This window comes from Aquila chrysaetos, chromosome 3 (assembly GCF_900496995.4).
Source record: "Aquila chrysaetos chrysaetos chromosome 3, bAquChr1.4, whole genome shotgun sequence".
In the NCBI taxonomy this organism is placed as follows: domain Eukaryota; kingdom Metazoa; phylum Chordata; class Aves; order Accipitriformes; family Accipitridae; genus Aquila; species Aquila chrysaetos.
The window spans coordinates 15,021,667-15,043,997 of NC_044006.1; the positions used below are offsets into that span (position 1 = coordinate 15,021,667).

A 22,331-nucleotide genomic window follows, 5' to 3' on the forward strand; every position below is an offset into this window, starting at 1 on the left:
GTGCACAGCGCTGTTGCTTGAGCATGCATGCAAGAGGCAGGACTCCTGTCCTCTCTCTTCATCCTCAAATAGCTCTGCTCCCCCTGGTTGGCCAGGGCCATCCTGCAGTGCTCTGCTGTGTCACCCTCTGTTCTCACTCATCCTGCCCCCAGGGACTTGCTTCTGCCAGCTCCTTAGCCCTTTTCCAGCCCCACTGCTTCCTTGTCCTCCCTCTCAGCTTTCTCCTGCTGCACAAGCTGTTGTGTCCTTCCCCACTAGCCTTATGTGGGTCACCTGCAGATCCTGGGGGTTTTGGTTGCCTCCTATCCATCTCTGCCTCCCTCTCCTGAAAAGCATCAGGGAGTACGGGAAGCCTGGGAGATCTTGGCACATTGTCCCTGTGGTGGGGAGCAGCGTTGGCAGGAGGCCACATGGGGTTGTCTCCAAGACCCTCTGGTGCTTTGGGAGCACAGGTTGTGCCTGCTGGTCCCACTGCAGCTCTGGCAATGGGATCTTGCTATGTAAGTCACCCCATGCTCTTGCAAGGGGTTCATCAATTCTGACTTTCCTCTCGAATGCAAATAGCATGTCCCCAGCCCTACGCTTGTGAGCTAGGAGGGAGCAGCCAGGAATGTGGTTGCCTGTTCTGATTCCTCTTGGTCCTGGATGTGGCCTGGGTGTCACCTTGCTGGAAACCAGAGCCTTTCTCCCCATTACAGACTCCTCCACATTTTCCCATGCCAAAGGCATGGGTCTAGGGAGCTGTGGCCCAGCAAGGCATGAAGAAAGGGTGGCGGGGAAGCTGCATGGCATGAGCACAGCAAGACGGATGCATCTTTTCATGTCTCCACATCACTTCCCCTCCACCCCTCTGTCCTCTGACCCTGAATCTGGTGGTGGACTGGAGATGCTCCAGGGACCTCTGTTCAAACTTGGATTTCAAGAAGGAAAAATTGGTTTTAAATATGATTTTGCTGCTGTTGGAGGTTGGTTGTACCTGCTGCAATGCCATCCTGTGGCATTGCTGTGCAAGTATGGGGCATAGCCCCAGTGCTGTGCTCAGGGCAGTTTGGTCCATGCCTGGTGCCTGCCCCTGCAGCACAGCCCCTATAGCAGAGACGCATGGCGGTCTGAGGGCAAGGAGGGAGTCAATGAAAAGTCCCCTCCCTGAGAGTGCTTGGCTCGATCCTCTTGCTCCATCCTGCTTGCAGGCAGAAGCAGGGGTTTGCCACTCCAAGCAGCACCCATCTGCCCTGCAGTGCGAGCCGAGAGAGGGTTTGCAAGAAGAGGCTTGTTGTTTCAGCTGATTTCAGTGTTTTAATTTGAAGAGGAATAATGTGTAATCACAACAACTGTCATCTGTTTGACAGTGGAAAATCCTAGATCTTCTGTGCTTTTTTGTGTACCGTAACGGGCAGCCTTTTAGTAGAGCGAGCTTCTCTGCACTCGCGTTTGGAGTCCTGGTGGGATGAATGGGTTCAGACCAGCTCACTAATCTAATTTGTAATGTATCCTTATAATGTATAATTGGCTGTTTAATTTAATTTAAATTAACATAAGAATAGAAAATATAATCTGCAGCGTAGCCCACATGGCGGTAGAAGGGAGTGTTGGGTGTTACTGGCAAAGGGTTTGAGATGGCGGCTTTTGTGCACATGGCGTGAGACCACCCTTCATGGGGACAGAGATGTCACCTCAGACATGTCAATAGGCACCGTGTGTGACAATAAATCACCTCCCTTTCCCACCCTTCCGAGTGTCTATCTGTCTCATCTCCCTTCCTTATCTTTCTAGCGATGTATTTAAAACATATATAGAATAAACGTGGCTTGCTTTGGAAAATTGTTTGCAGCGATAGGGTGCAAAAGCTGGCAGACGCCGAGTCTGATTATGTTGATTGGATATTGTCTAATCTGATTTTGATTGTGTACAGCTTTGATTGTAATTTTGATATGTCTGCACAATACTGTAGCTATTCGGAAAGCTTTGTGATTTAAACAGGTCTTCTTTTTTTTTTCCCTGGGTGGAATAGAACAGAAACAGAAATGTGCAGGGGGGTGAGCAGGGCAACGGGGCTTCCGCACTCCTTACAAAACCGCCTCAAAGCCCTTTGGTGAGCTGCTCTGCAACAACACAAGGAACTTGTAGTTTTGAAGAGAGCTTTAGGAAACTTTGAGTGGGTTTTACATAATTTAGTTAAGTACAGCAAAGCTACTTGCTTATATACCTGATACCAAAATAAACCAGTTGGAGGAACAAGTTTGCTGTGCGATGATTTATTTAAATCCCTTTCCGTAAAGCATGGAGCGAAATCCTCTTAAATAACTGGGAAATAATCGGTGTACCTCGAAGAGCATAGTCCAATCGGAAGCCTAACTACTAGACATATTAAATGGGATCTATCTGTCTGCCGTTGTGTACATCCTCTCAGCCCCCTGCCTTCCCTGTATAATACCACTGCTAGACAGAAGCTGGCTGGAAAAATAGCTGGGCTTGAATTTCCTCCAAACAATAACTGTTGGTACAGAGCTATCTCAGCCCAGGCTCTGTCTTGTATTTCTTGCATACTCATATTTCCCTACAGCCAGTGGGAATCTCAGGCGAACATGGAGGGTCAGGTGGGATGTGCAGTACCTGCTCTTTTCTCTGTCTCTTTTTGCAATGGGCCGAGAGGAGGCGAGAAGTGGGAGTTCAGCTTAATAGGGGATGAGGCACTTCCAGCCCCGGTTTTGGGGTGAGGCAGGAGAGACCACCTGCTCCGACACCCCGCAGGGACACGTCTCTCTCTGCTGGGAGCCCTTCCACCTATCCACAGATACCTCCTTACTCCCCGCTGCCTCTCCCACTGACTGCTGTATTCCGGTTAAATATGGGTTTTATTTTATTTTATTAAGGGTTTTCTCCCCGCGGTCTGGGGTGATGAAGAGCATGAATCTGAGTGTGAGCTCTGGGGCAATGGATTAATAAAGCCTACAGTGCTTAACTGGTTTTGCACACATCTGGGGTTTTGCTCTTAAATCAAGTATTAAGTCAAAATCCAACCATGAAACTAGGTGATCTGGGAAATTTAGCTTAAAATCCATGTGTATAATACTATGGCTAATCAGAATTTCATATGCTATAAAATTATGTGAAACAGTAGATGTTTAGAATAAGCCTCCTCTGCCAGAGACTCATTATATTCTGCGTTGATAATTAATAATTTTGGATAGATTCAGACTTATATTATGAAGCAAATATGTTTTGGTCTGAAGCGAAAACGACTGCACAGGTGCAATAACATATTTTTTCTCCATATAAATTGGAATGCTTAGAAGTAAACAAGCCACCAGAAAACATGGTGTCCTAGTTTCAGCTGGGATAGAGTTAATTGTCTTCCTAGTAGCTGGTACGGTGCTATGTTTTGAGTTCAGTATGAGAAGAATGTTGATAACACTGATGCTTTCAGTTGTTGCTAAGTAGTGTTTAGACTAATGTCAAGGATTTTTCAGCCTCTCATGCCCAGCCAGCAAGAAAGCTGGAGGGGCACAAGAAGTTGGCACAGGACACAGCCAGGGCAGCTGACCCAAAGTGGCGAACGGGGTATTCCATACCGTGTTACGTCCCATCTAGTATAGGAACTGGGAAGTGGGGGCGGGGAATCGCCGCTCGGGGACTAGCTGGGTGCCGGTCGGCGGGTGGTGAGCAATTGCACTGCGCATCATTTGTACATTCCAATCCTTTCATTATTGCTGTTGTCATTTTATTAGTGTTATCATTATCATTATTCGTTTCTTCTTTTCTGTTCTATTAAACTGTTCTTATCTCAACCCGTGGGTTTTGCTTCTTTTTCCCGATTTTCTCCCCCATCCCACTGGGTGGGGGGGGAGTGAGTGAGCGGCTGCGTGGTGCTTAGATGCTGGCTGGGGTTAAACCACGACACATGGGAAGCACAAGGAGTACCAACATCTCTGCATGTTCGTGGTCACCTCAAGGGAGCATTGGTAGGGAGGAGAGGGAACACTTCTCCAAATGAAATTTGGATGAGGATATAAGGAAGGACAAACCTCCATGTGTGGTGAAGTCATGCAGGCTTTCTTTAAAGGATTTTTTAAAAAGTGACAGCTTTGTTTCCAAACCTCCCTCCCCGGGTGAAGCTTCTGTGCTGGAGTTTGTGAGGAATCAACGGGAATCTTGTTCCCAAGTATCAGTTATTTCTACGGAGCTAATTCTCATAAAAACTCTCGAAAATACAAACTGTAGATACTGTAAGAGCTGAGCTGGGTGCCCAGGGAGGGACTTTGACTTAAAAATGCAGCAGCTGGTTGGGAAACGGCCATGCTCCTTCGTGGCTGTGGGCTCTGCAAGCATAGCTCACCTGGCTGCGATCTGGGCGCGGAGGTTTCTGCTGAGGTTTTGGCAAGCTAAAAATGTGCTAGAGGGATGCAGCGTGGGAGAGGAGAGCAGTGGGGATGCCCCAGGCAGATCTGAGGTGTGCGAGGACCCGTGGTGTCCCTGACAGACAGTGCAGTGCTGCCAAACTCACTACCTGGCTCCTACCTAGATACAACCTGCTGGTGTCTGGGACTAGAGATGTCTTTTTTATTAAAACAAAACCATTTTCGCTGGAATGTGCTTTTGTATTTCTTACACAAATAATCGCTTTTCTCTGCTGAAGCAACAAGGCAGTGACGTGTTGCAAAATGTCTTTTTCATGTTTTAGACGTATAACGGTCAGAATGAGAATAATGAAGACTATGAGATCCCTCCCATAACACCTCCTAATCTCCCCGACCCTTCCCTCCTGCACTTGGTGGACCACGAAACTGGATATCACTCCCTGTGCCATAGCCTCCCTCCAAACAGCCTGATACCAGCGTACCCCTACCAGAACATGGACCTGCCGGCCATCATGGTCTCCAACATGTTGAGTCAGGATGGGCATCTTCTCTCCAGCCAGCTACCCACGGTCAGTGACTTTCCCCTCTTACTGTCTTTCATTAAAGCCACTCTGTATTTTGAGTTATGAGTCAATTGAATGTAGAAGGACTTTAACGATGAGATGTTTGCAGCGGGGGTTGGGAAAAGCTGGTGACACAGCCCAGCCTCGCTGCCCGCCAGGGTCAGGGTGCGGTGGCAGATGCTGCAGTCACCTGTGTGGCCGTGCGCATGGTGGCAATTTTGTTTCCAGTTTGGTGTCTTCCTGAGCCTTATTAAGCCCTCAAGAGCAGGGGGAAATGTTGTTTTCCTCCGTGTACGTAACATCCTCACTGAACCGAGCAAAGTGCATATGCTCCATCCCCCACGTGAAGGTGACCAGCCAAAGCCCCTAGTTCATAACCCCCACGCCCTGCATCCTTTCTCCCACTGGGAAAAGCCCCCAGCCCATCACCCCTGAGTCCTGCTGCCAAGGTGGCCCCGGTGGCATCAGCAGGAGGAGCACGGATGCTCCATGAAGGAAAAGCTGTCCGATTGATTTCAAGGGGAACAAGATCCCTCCTTGCACTTGCAAATTCAAATTGCCTCTTGGCTCACGCCGTGGCAAGGGGATACCTTGCGAAGTTTCAAATGACTCTTCTGTAAGAATAAATAAGGCAGGGGTAATGAAGTAAAGTGCAGCTCTGGGAAGAAACTTCAGGGCTAATTAGACCTTACGATGCTTCTATATCAGCAGCACCGAGGAAAGGTTGTGACTTGATTTTGACAGTGGTATTGAATTAATACTGTTGCTGTTTAACAATATTTTCCTCTTTAGCAGATTTAGCCCTATGGTTAGTTCTCTACATTGTTTCTCTCTTAAGATCATTGATTTTCATGGGTGCCGTTGGATGGCATCAATATCAGAGTTAATTTTACTTAAAGAGTATGCCTGCGAGTCTGCCACTGCACTAGCTGGAGAACATTTGGTGTTGATTGCTTGAATAGATAACGGTCTGAAAGGTAGTGATATTTAAATATTTAAATAGGATATTATCTTAGTCTAGGAAAATCCCAAGGCTTTCTAAAGTCTTGATGTGTCTCAAAGTTTCATTGTTAGTGTGTTTAAGAAAAATATTGTGTTCTGCCCATCAATATTGAACAGAGGCATATTTCTATGGAATTAAATATTACTTAGGCCTCTGTGTTAGCTTTTAGGTTCTTAGGTGATTAAAACATTCATTTCTGAGACAAAAAGAGTCAATTTCACTTGAAATATTTTTCCCTGGTTTCATTTAAAGCACAGCCCCTTTGCCTGACCCCTATTTTCATAACACGATAATTTTATCCTGTGTTGATTGTCTCATTTTTGAGAGGTGATATTGCACTTATAAATCACTTTCTAAAATACCTAAAGAAACAAGAATAGTTGGATTTATTAAGCAGCTTCTGTACGTCTAAAATAATTTATTTTGGAGTAGTCCTTGGGAAATGTTCTCTTTCTTACTTTATGGTACTGTTTTACAAATGCAGCATCGTGACAATAAATCAGGACTGAGCCAGAGAAGATAAGAAGGGGGCTTAGTGGGCTGTAAACGTAGAATAGAGAGATTAAGATTTGTTTGCCCCTTACCACGAAAATAAAAAATCCAGTGAACCCTGAATTTTCCAGCCGACAGTGAATTGAAACTGTTTAGTTTTGAGCAGAAACCCTTGGAGCTGTAATACATCTTCAGAGGTCCCAGCAGCAAAGGAAGTAGATCAAGGAGTGAACTGTGTTGCGATTTTAGGTCAAAATTAAATCCTGCCTTACCCTCCTGTCAAAGCCTTTTTTCCATGCCATCAGACTTCTCCCACTGAAAGGTAACACCTTCTAGCCCCCTTTTTTTGGATGCCCAAATCAAGTCTCCCCTTACTCCAGCACCAGCCCACGACAGCAGGGTTCGTCCCATCACACACATATAACTCCTGTTAGTGGTAATGGGAGCAGCACATGCACATGAGAACACAATAAAATCCCGGAGACAGAGCAGATTTTTAGACTCATGTGGTTAATACATCCTGCCCACGTGCCCATCGAACCATAGCCCACTTGGTGGTCGCCCCATGAAGCCAGCCGTGCTTTAGGCATCGCTGCACAACGGCGCAGGGTGCACAACGTGCTACAACTCTGCCCGAAAGGCAACCACCTTTGGGTGGGTGTTTGCAGCAGGAAGCCTCCAAATCAAGAAAGGGGCTTGTTTGCTAACACTTCCAAAAAGAGAGGATTTATTGCCGCACGGGTAGTGATAGGAAGCGAGGCTGGGAGCGAGCCTTGCCGGAGCACTGCGGAGGAGGCGTGCGGAGGTTTTGTCTTTGTTCCAGGACCGATGTTGCTCATGCAGATGCTGGAGCTGGGAGCCTCTCTCCTTGCTGCTGCTGCTCTTTGCTGTAGTTCATACTGGTTTTTGCATATACAGCTATTTCCTGCCTTGGCTGCCATGTCTTTTGGTTTGAATACAGTGACAAATGACAATCAATTCAAGGTAAAATGTTTAGACATTGGTCAGACTTTTCCTCTATTAATGTAGATTGAGGCTTGGGATTTTTTTAAGGCATCCTCATGAAAAAATCTCGACCTGCTGAAAAGACATGAGCTGACTCGCTGAGAGCAATGGGGATTGGTATTTTCCTCTGCAGCTCAGAAGTGAATAAGGAAAATACAGGTGCAGGTTGCTGTACTCTTTGGTGTGTCTCTTGTCCTGGGATGTACCAACATTATCCTTATATTGAATTAAGCCTTCCAGTCCCTCTGCAAGGGAAGAGGCTGCTGCTCCCATTATGCAGATGAATACCAAGTCAGAGCAAGTTTAAATCAGTGCAGAAATTCCCATGGCAGGATGAGAGCTGGAGAGTGAAGGTAGATTTGCTGCATGCCAGACCCCAGCCATGGGGTATCAGGAGCTGGAGCCCCTCATTCAAGCAAAGCAGCTGTACCCTGATGGGAAAAAAACAAAACCATCATCACCTCCTTATCCCTTCAGCATTGTCATCCAGAACACCCTCCATGCCACCGACCTCTGCGCACTTTGCTGTGCCCCGTGGACCAGCTCTACATTTACATAACATGGTTCTTCACTGCTGCTTTTGTCACTTTATTTCCTTTTTTTTTTTTTTCCCCATCAGTTTTTTAGAAGTTAAGGGAGTTTTCAAACACTGAAGGTAGGGTGCAGGGAGCTGGAGAGGAGAGAAGCAGGGGTGGATGGACAAGAGTAGGCAAAGAGATGGCAGAAAACGTGACATTAGGAGGACCGATGGAGCGGGGTGCAGGAAGGCTGGGGAGGAGGCAGGGCTGGCTTGTTTGAGGAAGACATGTTATTTTTTGTGTTGGTGACAAAAAACAAACAGAAAATTCTTAATACAGTGCATTATTTTTTTTGGTACTGTCCTCTCTTTTGCTATGGGAAAAGAGGAAGGAAAGAGGAGGGAAAGAGAAGGAATGGCAGGAGGGAAAGAAAATAGAAGAGATGTGATTGTCATTCAGAAGTGGAGGTATTTAGGAAAAAATAATCAAAGAGGAAAAAAGATGTTTTCCTTGGTAAGAGAGTGACTTTGCCCACTGTGAACATCCCAGCAGTGTTACAGTGTGGACAAGCAGCTGCTGAGCCCTCCGGGGATCCACAGGGAGACCTGCTGGGCTGGGGCCACACTGGGCCCGGGATCAGGGGGCCATGGGGATGTGGGGGAAAGCAGGGGAAGGGGCAGAGAAACACCATGAATCGGCGGTGATCGCCGGCACGGTGGGGTGCCCGCTGGGTTAAGGAGCTGCTGTGAATAAATGAGATTTCAGAAGGGATTTGGCAGAACATATTTGACAGAAACAAAGGGCGATCAAGGTCAGAGCCCAAGAATCTCCAATGCAGCGCAAAACATATTTCCATAAATATTAGATAGCGGCTGAGCGGGCTGGGGGTATGTCTGCTTATCAGGTGGGACAGTGCCTGGTACCTGGGTGCTGTGCTGGGGTGGGGGGAGCCGGGAGGCCCTGGTCAGGGGGACAGCACTGCCCAGAGCCCACCACCACCGCTTGGAAACCCCAAAACTTTGTGCTCCTCCAAGCCTGGTCAAAGGACATTGCCGTGCTGTGGTATGCCAAAAAATCAGCCTGTTTTCCCGTGGCACAAATTGTGGGGCTGCAGCCACCCTACTCCTTTCCTGCTCTGCCATGGCCTGGTGAAATTAGGGTGGAGCCATGTATTTTTGCTTGGGGGAAGCATCATTTTGGACATGTGGCAGCTGTTATGAGCAAACACCGGCTTTGTAGCAGGTATAGAGAGTTTGATTGGAGAGACTGGCAACTAGCCCTGTATCTGCATCTTCCTGGTGCTTCTCATGATGAGAGATCTTTGTGACTATTTTAAAGGTGCTGACATTTCCTTGAGCCCGGTGGGATAACTTTTTTTTGCTCACAGCAAGCTGATGCAAGTGAAAAAAGGCTGCAGCCACAGCCTGGAACTTCTTTGTTTCAGTTTGTTGAGTGGAAACAGATTATTCGAAAAATATTAAAAATCTTCAGTGGCGAAAATACACGTTCATGGTGTAAAAGTGTCAAATTTTCAGTTACCTGTGGAACCTGTTTATGTGGAGGGGAGAGAGTAACAGGTAAATGGGGGTGAATTGTAGTAGCAAGGATGAGTGCAACCTTGAAATTCCTGAAGAGTTAGCTGCTTGACTTTGCAACCTGAATAGCCATTTCCCAATGCTATGGGGCTTTGCTGTGGAACATAGAGGGGAAAACAGTAAAACAACTCAGCAATAACACACCTGCCTGTCTCCCGCGTGAAAAATGGAAAGGAAAAGTAGTCCCTTCCCAGAGCTGGGGGTGCATGCCCGGGCTGTGGGGATGGCGTAGGGCTCCAAGGAGAAGCAGCCTCTCTGGTGCCCACCAGAAGAGCTCGAGCAAGGTCGTCCTGCAGGCAGGTTGCAAGACCAGCCCCCTGGCCAGCAATCTTGGCTCCACAGGTCTCTCCCCAGCTCCCATACTTCCCAAGACTGCTGCTTCCCATTAAACACAGCAGCATTTCTTATTTACAGCCTGAGCCAGAGTCAGTGGGAATCGCAGCAGTTCTCTCTAGATCGCCCTGGGTACAGCCCTAGGAAGGTGGTCACGGTGCTCGGTGGTAGGCAACACAGTTAGACGTGGCTGTACAGAGCCAGTGAGCATTGAAAGTTTTCCAACAGAGGATACAAGAAAGAAACCAATTAGATGTTGACACAAAAGCCAAGTAAGATGTGCCAGTCTTTTATCTAAGTCATTGGAAATATGTGATCCCTGTAGGCAATACAAGTTACATGTTGTTGGTAAATGCTTCCAATACATAAATATTTCAATAATTTTGAATGACTGCCTGTTAAAATAAGTTATTTAAAATAACCTATATCCCAATGCAACGTACATGCAGCAGTGCCCTTTAGAGCAAGTTCAAGCTCATCGGAAGAGCCTCAATAAATAAACAAACAAGCAAGAGCAGCAGTCAGGCAATGCTCAGCCAGCTCCATCAAACCACAGGCTGGCAGTGTGTCACCAGTAGCAAAAACTTCGCAGAGTCCCCCGTGTTTCAGTCCTGGATAAGTTTGCACTGGCAATTTTGTGTTGTGTGCTTTAGGTTTTGACTAATTTGGCTTTCTGCTTATTAATGGTTCAGTATTTAAAAACTAAACTCCTGAACATGAGCCCTCGGTGGAAAATAGTAATAATACAACCATACGTGAAGGGTTCTTTGTATTAAACAGAGCCCTGTTTGCAATTCCCTGCTAGTGTTTTTCTCAGAGGCAATAAATGAAAGAAATATGTCTTTTTAAATTTTATAAAACTCAGAAAAATGGTTTTAAACAGCTTTTCTTCACCTCCTATAATTATTTATTTTCAAACAGTCCTTCAGGGTAATGTTCCGTTTTCTTATTTCACACTCCTTTTTCTCATAAATGAACCATCACTTCAATAAATCATTATGAAAACAGAGACTAACACAAACCCTGAAAGGTTGAAAGATTTATGTAACACATTTATGTTTTCCATTTTCTCATTCTGGTACTCCACTGCTAAAGCTAAGCTAATAAAAGCTGCTATTAATATTTCTTGTTGCCTAGCAACCGCAGAGAGGGAGTAATAGCTTTAGCTAGAAAAATAGATGACCGATAAGGAAAAATTCAATTCTTTTATTATCTCAAGGGAAAATGGGCTTTTACTGGAACATTATGATGTACGAGTGTGAAGTTGAATACAAAGGATATTTTTTCAGTTGTTTTTCTATTTTTAATGAACGTTATTTTACCTTCACAAACTCGTTTAAGGCATTTGCCCCACCTACTTGCGAGCTTAATTTAGCAACACCCACACATGCTTCTGGCTTTAAGTATCTGTTGGCATTTTCATTTGAAAGCACTCTTCCCTCCACGCCTCCCCCCGAGCTTTATCGCTTGGTCATAAAATTTCACTCCAGGTCGGAACCTGGCAGACAAGATTCCCAATCAAAGAGTAAATTGTTCTTGTATGTATTCAAAAACATGCTTTCTCAGAGGAGGGGGCACATATGGAGAGTTACTTTCTGAAGTTTTAGCCGTCGTGGCTGAGCGCTCTGTGTTTGGGGAGAGCAGGAATGCTGCTGCTCCTGCCCGTGCTCTCGGAGCAACTGCTGATGCTGGAGATGCAGGTGCAGAGCTGGTGCCTGCAGGCAGAAGTGCAGGTCCCTGTGGGAGTATGGGTCCTCTTCTTCCATGGGAGAGGTCCTTCCTGAGCTTCCCAGTCATCCTGAACACCAGTACCAGCTCCTTGCAGAGCAGCAGCCCCTCTTTTCACATAGCCAATGCAGATGCTTCTGAGTGGTCCCTGCCAAGTGCTGCTGGGAGAGAATCGGGGCAATGGGAGTCACACTCAGGTCCCAGCTCTGCGAGTGCTCAGACAGCAGCAGAGCTTACAAGGACTGGGCTGTGCATAGGAAGAGGGGACCTGAGGGACCAAGCTCCTGCCAGTATGCTTGTGTGGTTGGTCCTTGGGTTCACCCATGGGTATCCCATTTCTGAGATACGAGAAAGTAAGGTGTCATGATACACTTTTCACACAAGTGAACTGTTGTGATAGCTGAGCAACAAGTGAACTGTTGTGATAGCTGAGCAGCAAAGCAGATGTGGGTTTTGCTCACTAATGCAAGATTTACTCCCTTAATGAAGAAGGCAAGGTGCCACCTTGGCCTGCCAGGTCTGCGAGAGGGTGACCTTCACCTGCCAGGGTGGGGAGCTTGCATGGGAGCCTGCCTTTTTTCCTGAACACCTCTCAGAGCTCCTCAGCAGCTCAGTAGGGCACGAGAGGAGGCTGCTGGGCCTCTGGTGATCCCCAGCAAGGTGATGCCCCAACCTCCACCCAGAGTAGCTTCTCCAGAGGCAGATGCAGTCCCCGCTCCCCTTTCGCACTGGTCCATCCCCTATGGTCAGCCTCCAACAGAGCAACAGCACTTAACTAATTAATTTACTTTGCAATAAGCCAAGTTGCTTTTTTCCAGTAGTTTGAAATCCTATTTTTGTCTCATGCTATAGTAAGTCCCCTCACTTCAGCATGCCTCCTGCCTGTGTCTGGCCAGGGCTGTGCATGGAGAAGGGCCAGAGAGGGGGAGAGGAGATGGGGAGCTGGCGCTGCCGCTGTGAGAGCACGTTGCACTTGTAGGGAAATGGCCAACGGGTTTTTGAGAAGTGATTTTCCAAAAGGCAGGTAGGTACCCAACTGGGGGAGGAGGATGCTTCTCCTGTTCATGTCTTTGTGTATCTCCTCCTTGGTGCTTTATAAAGTGGGTTTTCCCTCTGCAGACAGTCTCCTCCTAACAGCCCGGATCCTCCAAGAAAAGAGGCTTGATTGCAGCCTCCAAATTTTATGGATGGCTAAAGGATTTGGCTGATGGACGGCACCTCTCAGGCCCAGTTTCCCTTTGGCATAGCTGTATGGAGGTGGGCTCCGAGACCTGCGATACACACAAAGCACTTGGTAGCAAAAGTATTCCTGACCTTTGCAGGCTTCTGCCAGCCAGTGCCGGATTCTTGTCTGGGGGGATCCTGCCTCGACGTGACAAATTCCGCCTGGCACCTCTCAAAGGATGGGTCACATGGGATTACTGCGTCCTCTGGGAGGTCTCACCCTTAGGAGATTTTCTGTGATATCCACCGATAAATTATTTTTGCTTTATATTATTGCATCACTACTATTATTATTATTATTATCATTATTATTACTACAGTTACATGCTGTTACAATTGTAATGTCATGTATATTATACATACCTGGGCCAGAGTCACAGGTGCTTGTCACAGTGCAAAACCTACAGGGAGGAGATACCCCAGCCTTGGAGAACTTACTACCTACAGAGGCAAGACAGAAGAATAATATACAGGTGCAAAGTAATAGCCAGAGGTGCACAGTAGATCTGCTGCCTGTAAAACACAGTGCTCTCACACTCACACCCCCTCCCTTTCCATTGACCCCCTGATCTAGATTTCTTCTTATCCATCCATCCTTCTTCGTGCTGCAGCCACTTCTACATGCTCGTGTCCACCCTTTTCTTTCTGTCCCATAGCAAGGGGGTGTAGGAAAGCATTAAAAAGTGCTCTTACCTACAGCACCACATCGTACCATGCTGGAAGGGTGTTGCACAGTGGGAGTCAACGTGTGTGTGTGAGTCTGGCTGTAGAAGTGTCTCTCTTGCCTTTGTCCCTTTTGGTTTTGTGCTGCAGACTGGGTTTATCTCCCCCTACTCATCGCTTGGCCAGAAAGGCAGCAGGTCCCATCCCAAGGTGGTGTAACTGCCGCTTTCAATTAAGCAGCATCTCTGCGCCGCATGGCAATCCAGTTGTGTTGCAGCTTTTAACTATTCCATAGAAATTCGTCCTCCTAATCTTTCCTTTCCTCTCCTTGAGTTGGTCACTATCTTTCTGATAAGCTGGTGCCTCCAGGGCAGTCCCACTAGTTAAAGAGTCGCCTTATCAGCCATAAAATAACCATGCTGTAACCACGGGAGGGTGCACGCATTATCCGCGGAACATATGTCAAGTGAGACGGTCCCTCTTGTTTGCACTGTGGTGCATGTTGCCTGCCGTTAAGCATTTGCGAAACAATTTGATTTGCTTTTATCGCAATTTAAAATGTTAACAATTGCTTTTAAGTTTGCATTTAAGCAAAATTCTTTGGAACAGTAATCAGTACTATATATACATGGTTTGTGTAACACCAACGAGAAGGCTCATTGTGAACAGCATGTATGTATTAGTAGTGTAATTAAAATATCAATTACGCTGTGTTGACAGTTTGCCAAATAACTGGCTTTTGTGCACAGTAAACTTAATCACTCCAAAGTCTACTCACAAGACCTGATGCAATCTTGATGCCAAACTAGTACAACATAAAAACAGCATTTGCTAAAGCACGGCTTCGATATTACTTTGCATAATGGTGCTGCACTCCATAGCTGGTATCATGTTCTGAAAATTATCTTTTAATGTACAATTTGTATTGCTGAGAAATGTCACTTACTTTGCAGAACATCTTGCCAGCATAAAGCCTAAGATTTATTCCTGTCATTTTTTGTCTCTTATGCCATGTTGATAATAAGAAGTCTACTTTATGTGTGTAATGCTTATGTCAGTTTTGAAATTTGGGGTTTTGTAAAAGACAGTAGTATAAATAAAACACAATATAAATTAAAAATATAGTGGGAAATAAAATCTGTGAATTACAGTAGCAGATAAGATGAATACAGCATGAAGGAGGTTTTCAGAACAATATCGAATAACTGGAATAAATATGTTCAAGGTATGGGATGGATCTTTTTTAAGAACTGATTCTGATCTTAAAATGTATTTGTCTCTAGTATACAGACATGCACATGGATGCCTGTTACTTAGCCTACTTTTAACCCTTTAGATTTAGGTTGTGTACTTCTGCAGGATTACATTTTTTCCCCTTCTTAGCAAACAGTCCCACTTCAACAGTTTTTCTGGGTGAGGTTAAAAATGAATTTTGCCCACATCAAAAAAATCCTGCAAATGAGAACATGCTTTGAAAAATGAACTAGAGATTTGGAAGAGAGTTTCTTTGGAGTCTGTGACGTGGCTTTGGGGAAAGAGTGCCCCAGCGTGGCCAGTTCCCTGTCTCCTCATGGAGGATTTGTCACCTTGGCCCCAGAAGCCGGGGGTTGGTGCCTGTATGGGCTTTCCCCAGCTGCTTGGGCTCTGGTGTACTTGTGGGATCATCTCTGCCACCTTCTTCCATCCTATCACAATTTGTAAAACTGTGGGAAATGGTGCCAAAAGTTAGCATTAGAAAAGATAAAAACATTGAACAGTCAGGCAGATAACAGTCAGAAAGTGTTGGAATTACTCTTGCCCATGCAAACTTATTTGGGGCATTGCAAAACGTCTTGCCTTTAATTGCAGCATGAGATAAACCATGTCAAACCATCTTTGCTTAAAGGTTGGTCGTCTTTCATGCAATGGTTTTAGGTCCTGTTTGGATCTCAGAGACCCCAACCCCTTTGGGAACAGTAAGTAAACACTAATGTGTTTCCAGGGACTCTCCGCTAACCAAGACCTGTGCTTCACCAGCAGCCTGAGCTATATGTATGTATCAGCACTGCAAAAAGTTCATGTGAGAGCTGCAGTATCTTACTTCTTCCTTCGCCTCTTACTGAATGTGCTCAACCCTCTAGCAGCTGATCAACCAGAATCGGCTTCCACCCTCCCCAAAATGCTGTCTTTGTGCCTTATTTTGTGCATGAGTCAATGGTACAGGTTATCTGAGGATTTATTTTTGTTGGGTCACACACGGGAAAATAATTTCCAGGCAGCAATAATCCCCAAGGCACATGTCTCTGCACCTTCTCCTGCATCCTGTTCTTGCTCACTGCCTGTCACTTCTGTTGGCATGGGTGTGCAAAACAAAGCTGAGCTTTCATTGCCAGCTGTCTGGACTGACAGTAACGGTCTAATGCGGGGAAGGTGGTTTTGCCAAAGAGATGGAGCTCCCTCCATCCCACTGGGCGCTTGCACCATATATTCACCTCATTTGCTGTCCTTTCTGTCCCATGCTATGCTCCCCACTTTGCAATCCGTGCTTGTTTCCGTGGGAATAATGAGGAGATGTGGCTGTGTGTCTGTGCCTTGTGGAAGAGCCTCCGAAAGACAAGTGAAGGTTTTTAGTTTGCATCATAACCTCTCCCACACCTTCAAGTCTTCAAGCTCCCATATGTGTTTACACCCCACATCATGATGCAATATAAAGTCTTCTTTGAAGTGCATCCTGCAGCTGTAAATAGAATAATTTTTGCCAGTTTTAACCAGCAGCACCTCCGATGCAGGAAAAACTGTGTGCTGTCAATTATCCCACCAAACTAGCATGTCTGGCAACACTTTGCCATCCATCTTGCACATTTTGATCAATGTTGCAGCCCATCTTTAATTGCCCTTATCCCTTAGATCAATCATATTTATCTCTGAGCTGTCATTTGCCTCCTCTTTGCATGTTACCAGGTTGCATTAACCTGCTCCAGCAATTACTCATTGCCCTGGATTTTCCTTGCTGCCAAGGAGGGTCCGTGCAACTTTGAGGCTCATTTCCCATCAGCACTCATGCTGCATTACGTGGCTTGCTTTCAGTTGCCTTTCCAGAAGTTTCATACCCAAATGGCCATGCAGTGGCTGGTTTTGGAGGCAGAGTTGGTGCCATCCCTGCAGCTCGGCTGCCGCCAGCATACGCCCGGGGCAGGAGAGCACAAAAGGGTGGAAATTTCCACGGCTTTTGTTTCAGCTGTAGAAGTTATGATGACTATTCACTGCTGTAGGTGTGTGCACGTTGAGTAAGTCTTCTTTTATTATTTAAATGGCAGCTGTTTTTAGAGGCAAATAACAGAAAATGCTTACAATAAAAATAATAGGCTGTAACAGGCTTTGTTATGCAATGAGGAGATCAAAGAGCTACATCAGTCACTCAGCTGATCACTCGGAGTGAAGGGAGAAATGGTTTCTAATTGGTAGGTAGGATTTCCTCAGCTGGTAAATATAAATGGTAATCCTAGCCTTTTCAGAGGAGTTTTCTCCTGCCTGTGGACTCAGTGGAGTTTGCTGTTAGTGTGAATGACAGTGGAGAGCAAGGGAGAACACAAACATGAATCTTGAGTCAGATTTCACTTTCTTCAACAAACATCCCAATCTCTGCCTGCATTTTACTGGTGGGGTGGGTGTGAACCTGGGTAGGTCCAGCTGCCAAATTCAGACCCCCCCAGAAGACCAAAAGTGTTGAAGCTGTGAAGCACATCCTGAAAAACACAGGTCCTGGCAGTCCTCCCTTCTGCCTTAGTGGTACAGGCTGAAACGCTTTACATCCCCATAGCCCAGAAAAATCAAAGTTACCATTGAAATGAAGAATGCTACTTGAGTCCTGCCTCTGTGAAGAGGTGTGCGATGCAATGTCAAGAGAAATTATAATGATTGCTACAGATGCAGCTTGTCACAGAAAGAGAAAAATGTTTCTGCATCTGATGCATGGCAGCGAGCCAGTCAGTAATGTTATATGTCCGAGTGTTTCACTTTGGCTCTGCTGGCTGGAAAGCATTCCTTAATGCTCTGCATGGCTGTTATATTTGTCTCCCAGCTCTGCAGAATCCCATTAGGAACCTTTCGTTTACACCATGGAAATTGTTTGGTCTCTCCAAACGGCTGCACAAGGGAGGGAGAAGTGTATTGCTGCAATTCTTCAACATCTGTAGAAATTGCCAGCGTTATACTTCTCACTTATCTCTCTTGCAGTGGGCATTTCTCATTATGGATCGAGATGTCCTGTAACCTGCAATAGGCAGCTGTTAGACACCATGGTGCTGTTAGAGGGAGCAGGATCTGCTCCCTTCCCCTCCAGCCACCAGCAGCGCAGCACCCAGGGCAGGCACCCAGCGGAGAGGCACTAATGTTATTTTGTCTGAAGCCTGCTGCTTTTACGTCGGTTGTTGCTTTGGAGTTGGAGTCCAAAGCCAGCTATGTAGTGGCCAACATGGGCAGCCCCGTGATGGACATCGTGCCCTTGCCACTCGGGGCTGCGTTGGACACGGTTGCCCCCACTGACCGATACCCCTCCCATCTGCTTTCTGCGGAAATTGGTAGCAGAGCAAGTGGAGCTCGTGGGGTGGCTGGGAAGAACATGCCTTCTCCTTGCGGTGACAGAGGTGGAGGAATTTGGGGCGATTTGAGGTGCTGCAGCAAGAAAAGGGAATAGCAAAGAGCGAGGTCAATCACGGTGTGGCTGTCCTGACCCAGGACATCTTCTGTAGAGGAGAAGCACTTTTTGCCAATCTCTCCTGTTCTTTATTATGTTGTTTGGCTAACATTAGAAAAAGTAATGATTAAAGACCCATGCATATAATGATTTGGGGGGGGCCTCCCAAGGTTTTGTTGTTTTCCTGGATGCTGTGTTGTTTATGCTTTTTTATTAACAATGCTGGATATAGGCAGTGAGGAATAAAATTTGAGGGTGACACAAAGAAATTGGATATATTTGGGACAGGAGAAAGGGAATTCAGAGAGATTTAAACATAGGAGGGAAATGGACTGCAAGGCAGTTTATTCAGTATTGATAAGTGTTGAATTAATGCATGTTGAGGGGAAAAATATTCACTACTCGTAAAGCTTGCAATGCTCTGAATTAACTGCCAGAAAGCACATGGGCTGCTCCCCCAAAAAACCCTGCACAGGGACAAGGTGTTAAAGGACAGGAAAAATTTGGGGCGGGGGGGGGTGGTGCGGTGTTGGAGAGTTGTACACTATTTACTGTGCTGGTCAGCCCGTGTCAGGCAAGAAGGAGAAGGAAAAAACAAGAGTCTCAAATAATAGAAACAGACATTATCATGGGCCTGAAAAGCTCCTCTACAATGGCAGATGCTAAGTTTAAGAAGGAGGTGAATAAAATAATTGAAATTATAACAGTGCATAGAACAAAAAAGCGAGAACAGCTATATCAGGAATGTCCCTTAACAGGGAAACTTCATGGGAATTGAGATTTGGAAGTTCAGAGCAATAACAGGGAATACTTTTTTCCACACAGGCCAAGATAAAGTCTGGGACTTACTGAGAGTGAGGGTGAAAATGAAAACACCAAAAAGATATTTTTAAAATGCTCATGGATCTACCAAAATACATGGGGAGTTGCTGTAGTAGATGTTAAAATGCATGTTGGTGGAGAGGAGGAGGCAGTTGTTACATGTAATAAATCCAAAGCTGATTTCTAACTGGAATTAATCTGAAACTGGGGAGCACCAGGTCCCATCTCACCCGTACCATGTCTCATTCAGGGAAAGGTGCGGTGGAACCAGGCCATGTCTGCTTTGGGCTCCGGTTAACACTTTGCGCCTACTGATTTTGCCGTAGACCATTGTTAAAAAACAATGACTGAATCAATACTGATTCTGCTGTCCTTGCTACATAGCAACGCCATCCAAAGCTTGGATCCTCTTTACCTTGACAGGGTAGGGATGGAGATTTGGACACATTCCCAAATTAAACCTTGTAGCATTAATAACTTCTTATTACTTGAAACATTTTTTATGTATCTCATCAACTTTGTTTTCTGTAATGCAAAGAGAAGGTCTGTCCCATTGCTCTTTTCCAGCTCGTACTGGTGCCAACCCATTGGGATAGATCAGCCTTTGCAAGCCACGTCTTTGAAGGTGCATTTTTCATGTGCGCCTGGTTTGCATGTGCAGAAATGGTCTCTGGAAGAGCTGAGCTCCTGTTGTTAACACAGCGCAGGTTTCATGTTCTTAGTGCAAAACATCCATCTGCCATTGCCAATCCACCTGCTTTATCACAGAAGGTTTCTGCCCAGTGCTAGAGACAATCCTGCACACAGCTCCAAGTTTCTCGCTAGTTGGGCTTTTTCATGGCATGTTTCCAGTTCTATATCAGTTTTCTGTGTCTGTCCTAGAGACTCTCTGATTATTTCTGCCTGTGTTTTTTAGCAACAGTCTACAGACAGTTGGCCATCTGGTTAGCATTAATCTGAAGGAGGAGGCGGCATGCTTACCTGCAGTAAAATCACTTTCCTTTCAAGACAAGTCCTGTTAACTTTCATGTTCATGTTAAGCTGAACTGAGAACATCCAGTTCTTGCAAGAGGGGAAAAGAGGTGAAAATGGGATAGCTAGGACACATTCCCTTCCCAGCTGTCCCCCACAAAACCCAAAGCTGGTATCAGAAACTGAAGTTGAGTTTTTGCTTTGATTTCTACATCTTGGCAGGCACGATGAGGTGGAAAAGACCTGCCTTCTCACCCAGCATGACGAGGCAGGCCACCACTCAGCTTCCACAGCCAGCTGGTTTTGATTTGATGGGTAGTGTCGGCTAAGTTCTCTCTTTTGGGAAATCCATTCCTTTTTAAGTTTATGTTTCATGACAGGATTTGTGGGGAACACAACCTAGCTCCCCTTGCAACTGTCCCAGAACATACATTTGGGTTCATTTTTCCTATAACAGAGCTGAGGGTACAATCAGGCCTCTCTTAGGGACACAGAAGGTCTGGAGGTCCATGAGAAATGTCCAGAAATGAACCACACCATAGAGCTCTGAGATGGTCTGGGCATTGAGCAGATATTTGCTAGAGACAGAATTGTCTTCATGGCCCGAGAAGTGACTACGGGGCTCTCACTGGGGTGTCTTAGATGCCAGGCAGCTATAACTGAAGAAGCAGTTACATTTTAATGCATCCGCACTGCAGATTGAAGGACAGAAAGATCTGTACTTATGGGTCCTCTTATTGCCTCCATCCCGTCAGCTCGCCTAGAGGACCAAGCGCTTCTTGCTCTGCTTTGTCCTTCTGGGGGGGTCATTGCTTCTTCAGTGGCAGCTTGTTGCCAGCAGAACTTCAGCCCCGCCATGGTGGCCAGTAGATGCTCTACAGAGTGCCTAAGCAAGAGTTGCCCTAAGAATTAAATCCAAACAGTAGAGGCCAAGACAGAAAGAAAAAGGTTTTTTAATCCTTCCACAAAAGCAAAGACTGAACTGGCGGAGTCCTGGTTGTGCTAGGGACCCGTACAAACTGTGTCAGGGAATTTGCAAGGCGGATTAGAGATCCTTGTTGCACCCGGCGTACAGCTGATTTTGAACATCCTTCTTTTATAATTCAGCATCTGTGGCTCTGCCATGCTGTTTTACAAGGCAAAAATCCAGTTCCTGAAGGGATGGAAGCCGACGTTCAGCACCAAGTATTATGCCCTGATGAGGGTATTGTATTAATGCCAAGTGGAAGAGCAATACCACTGCTGATGTATGGAATGTGTCCATGTGTGGCTACGCGGCATGGGTCTGTAAACATTTCCTCTGCTAAGCCAGTGGGTATTCATTTTGCAGTAAAGATCTGTAACATTAAGCTGGTTGTGGAAGGGAGTCTCATGTGAAATAGTACAAAGTCCAGCAAGGAGGACTTTTAAAAGTAGTTTTCCTCTGGCTTCTCAGAGTCACAGAGCATTGATGAAGTGTGACCTGATAGAGCTTCCCTGATGTGAATTTCTGAAGAATTTCAGAGGAAAAAGCCTGAATCTGCTAGGATCATACAGAGCTGCATTTTCAAGCTCCTCACACAACTGAGGAATGGTTTGCAAGTGCACGTCTGTACACACTGCTGTTGTACACTAACTTCAGGTCTGCACAGGAGAACTTTTGTCTGTGGTAGTCCTGCCTTTTGATTTTATGCTTTGGGTCTTAATGCCTCAAAAATCTAGGACTAAATTGAGGCCCCTTTGAAAATTTGGATTTCCTGATCCATAATGGTCGATTGGAGCTGGAATTCTCCTGAGTGACAGTTTGCTTCATTCCCTTTTGCTTTGCTTTCTCACTGAAGTAGAAAAGTCATATACAGTACAATGAATTTAGTGCAGTCAGCAACAATTCAGCCATGCTGATTTATTTGAGCCATTCACTAGGAAGTACTGCACTTCTCTGGAAGTGCTAGTCCCTGTGAATTTCATGTTGATTTTTACTGTTGCCCATGAATGGTCAAAGGTTTTAGTTATTACAACCAGATATTTTTGCTCTTGTGTCCTCTGGGTGATGCTGAACTCACCTGTCAGCTGTCCTTGGAGGGTGCGTCTGTGGAAGTGAAGCTGGCTCTCCAGCTGGAGGTCGCTGTGAGGAGTTGCAAGTGGGGTACTTGCAATAACTTTAAATCATATTCCATTGTATTTACATTTTTGCAGTGTTTATGTTGTGTGGGAAGTTGGCCATATGATTACAATAAATAGGTGTGAAGAAGCAGCCAGTAACATTTTTAACACCCTATCAATCACTTGGCACACTCTGATGCCATGTACACCATGAATAATAATAACTGGACTTCAGTTATAGCTTATACTGAAAGTTCACTGCGGAAAAATTAGACGAATAACTACAATTATGGCTGTA

General features: G+C 45.8%; 1 protein-coding gene across 5 annotated transcripts in view; it reads left to right on the plus strand.

Annotated features, from left to right (window-relative positions):
* The window catches only part of TOX2 (TOX high mobility group box family member 2), a 157,992-nt gene that overhangs the window by 87,528 nt on the left and 48,133 nt on the right, over positions 1–22,331 (plus strand). For 4 of the 5 annotated variants that reach the window (XM_030009980.2, XM_030009986.2, XM_030009981.2 and 1 more), the window contains exon 3: positions 4,682–4,927. The exons of the other annotated variant lie outside the window; for it this stretch is intronic. In XM_030009980.2, the coding sequence (XP_029865840.1) occupies positions 4,682–4,927 (246 nt within the window). The remainder of the gene's footprint in view (positions 1–4,681; positions 4,928–22,331) is intronic. 5 annotated transcript variants of the gene reach the window in all.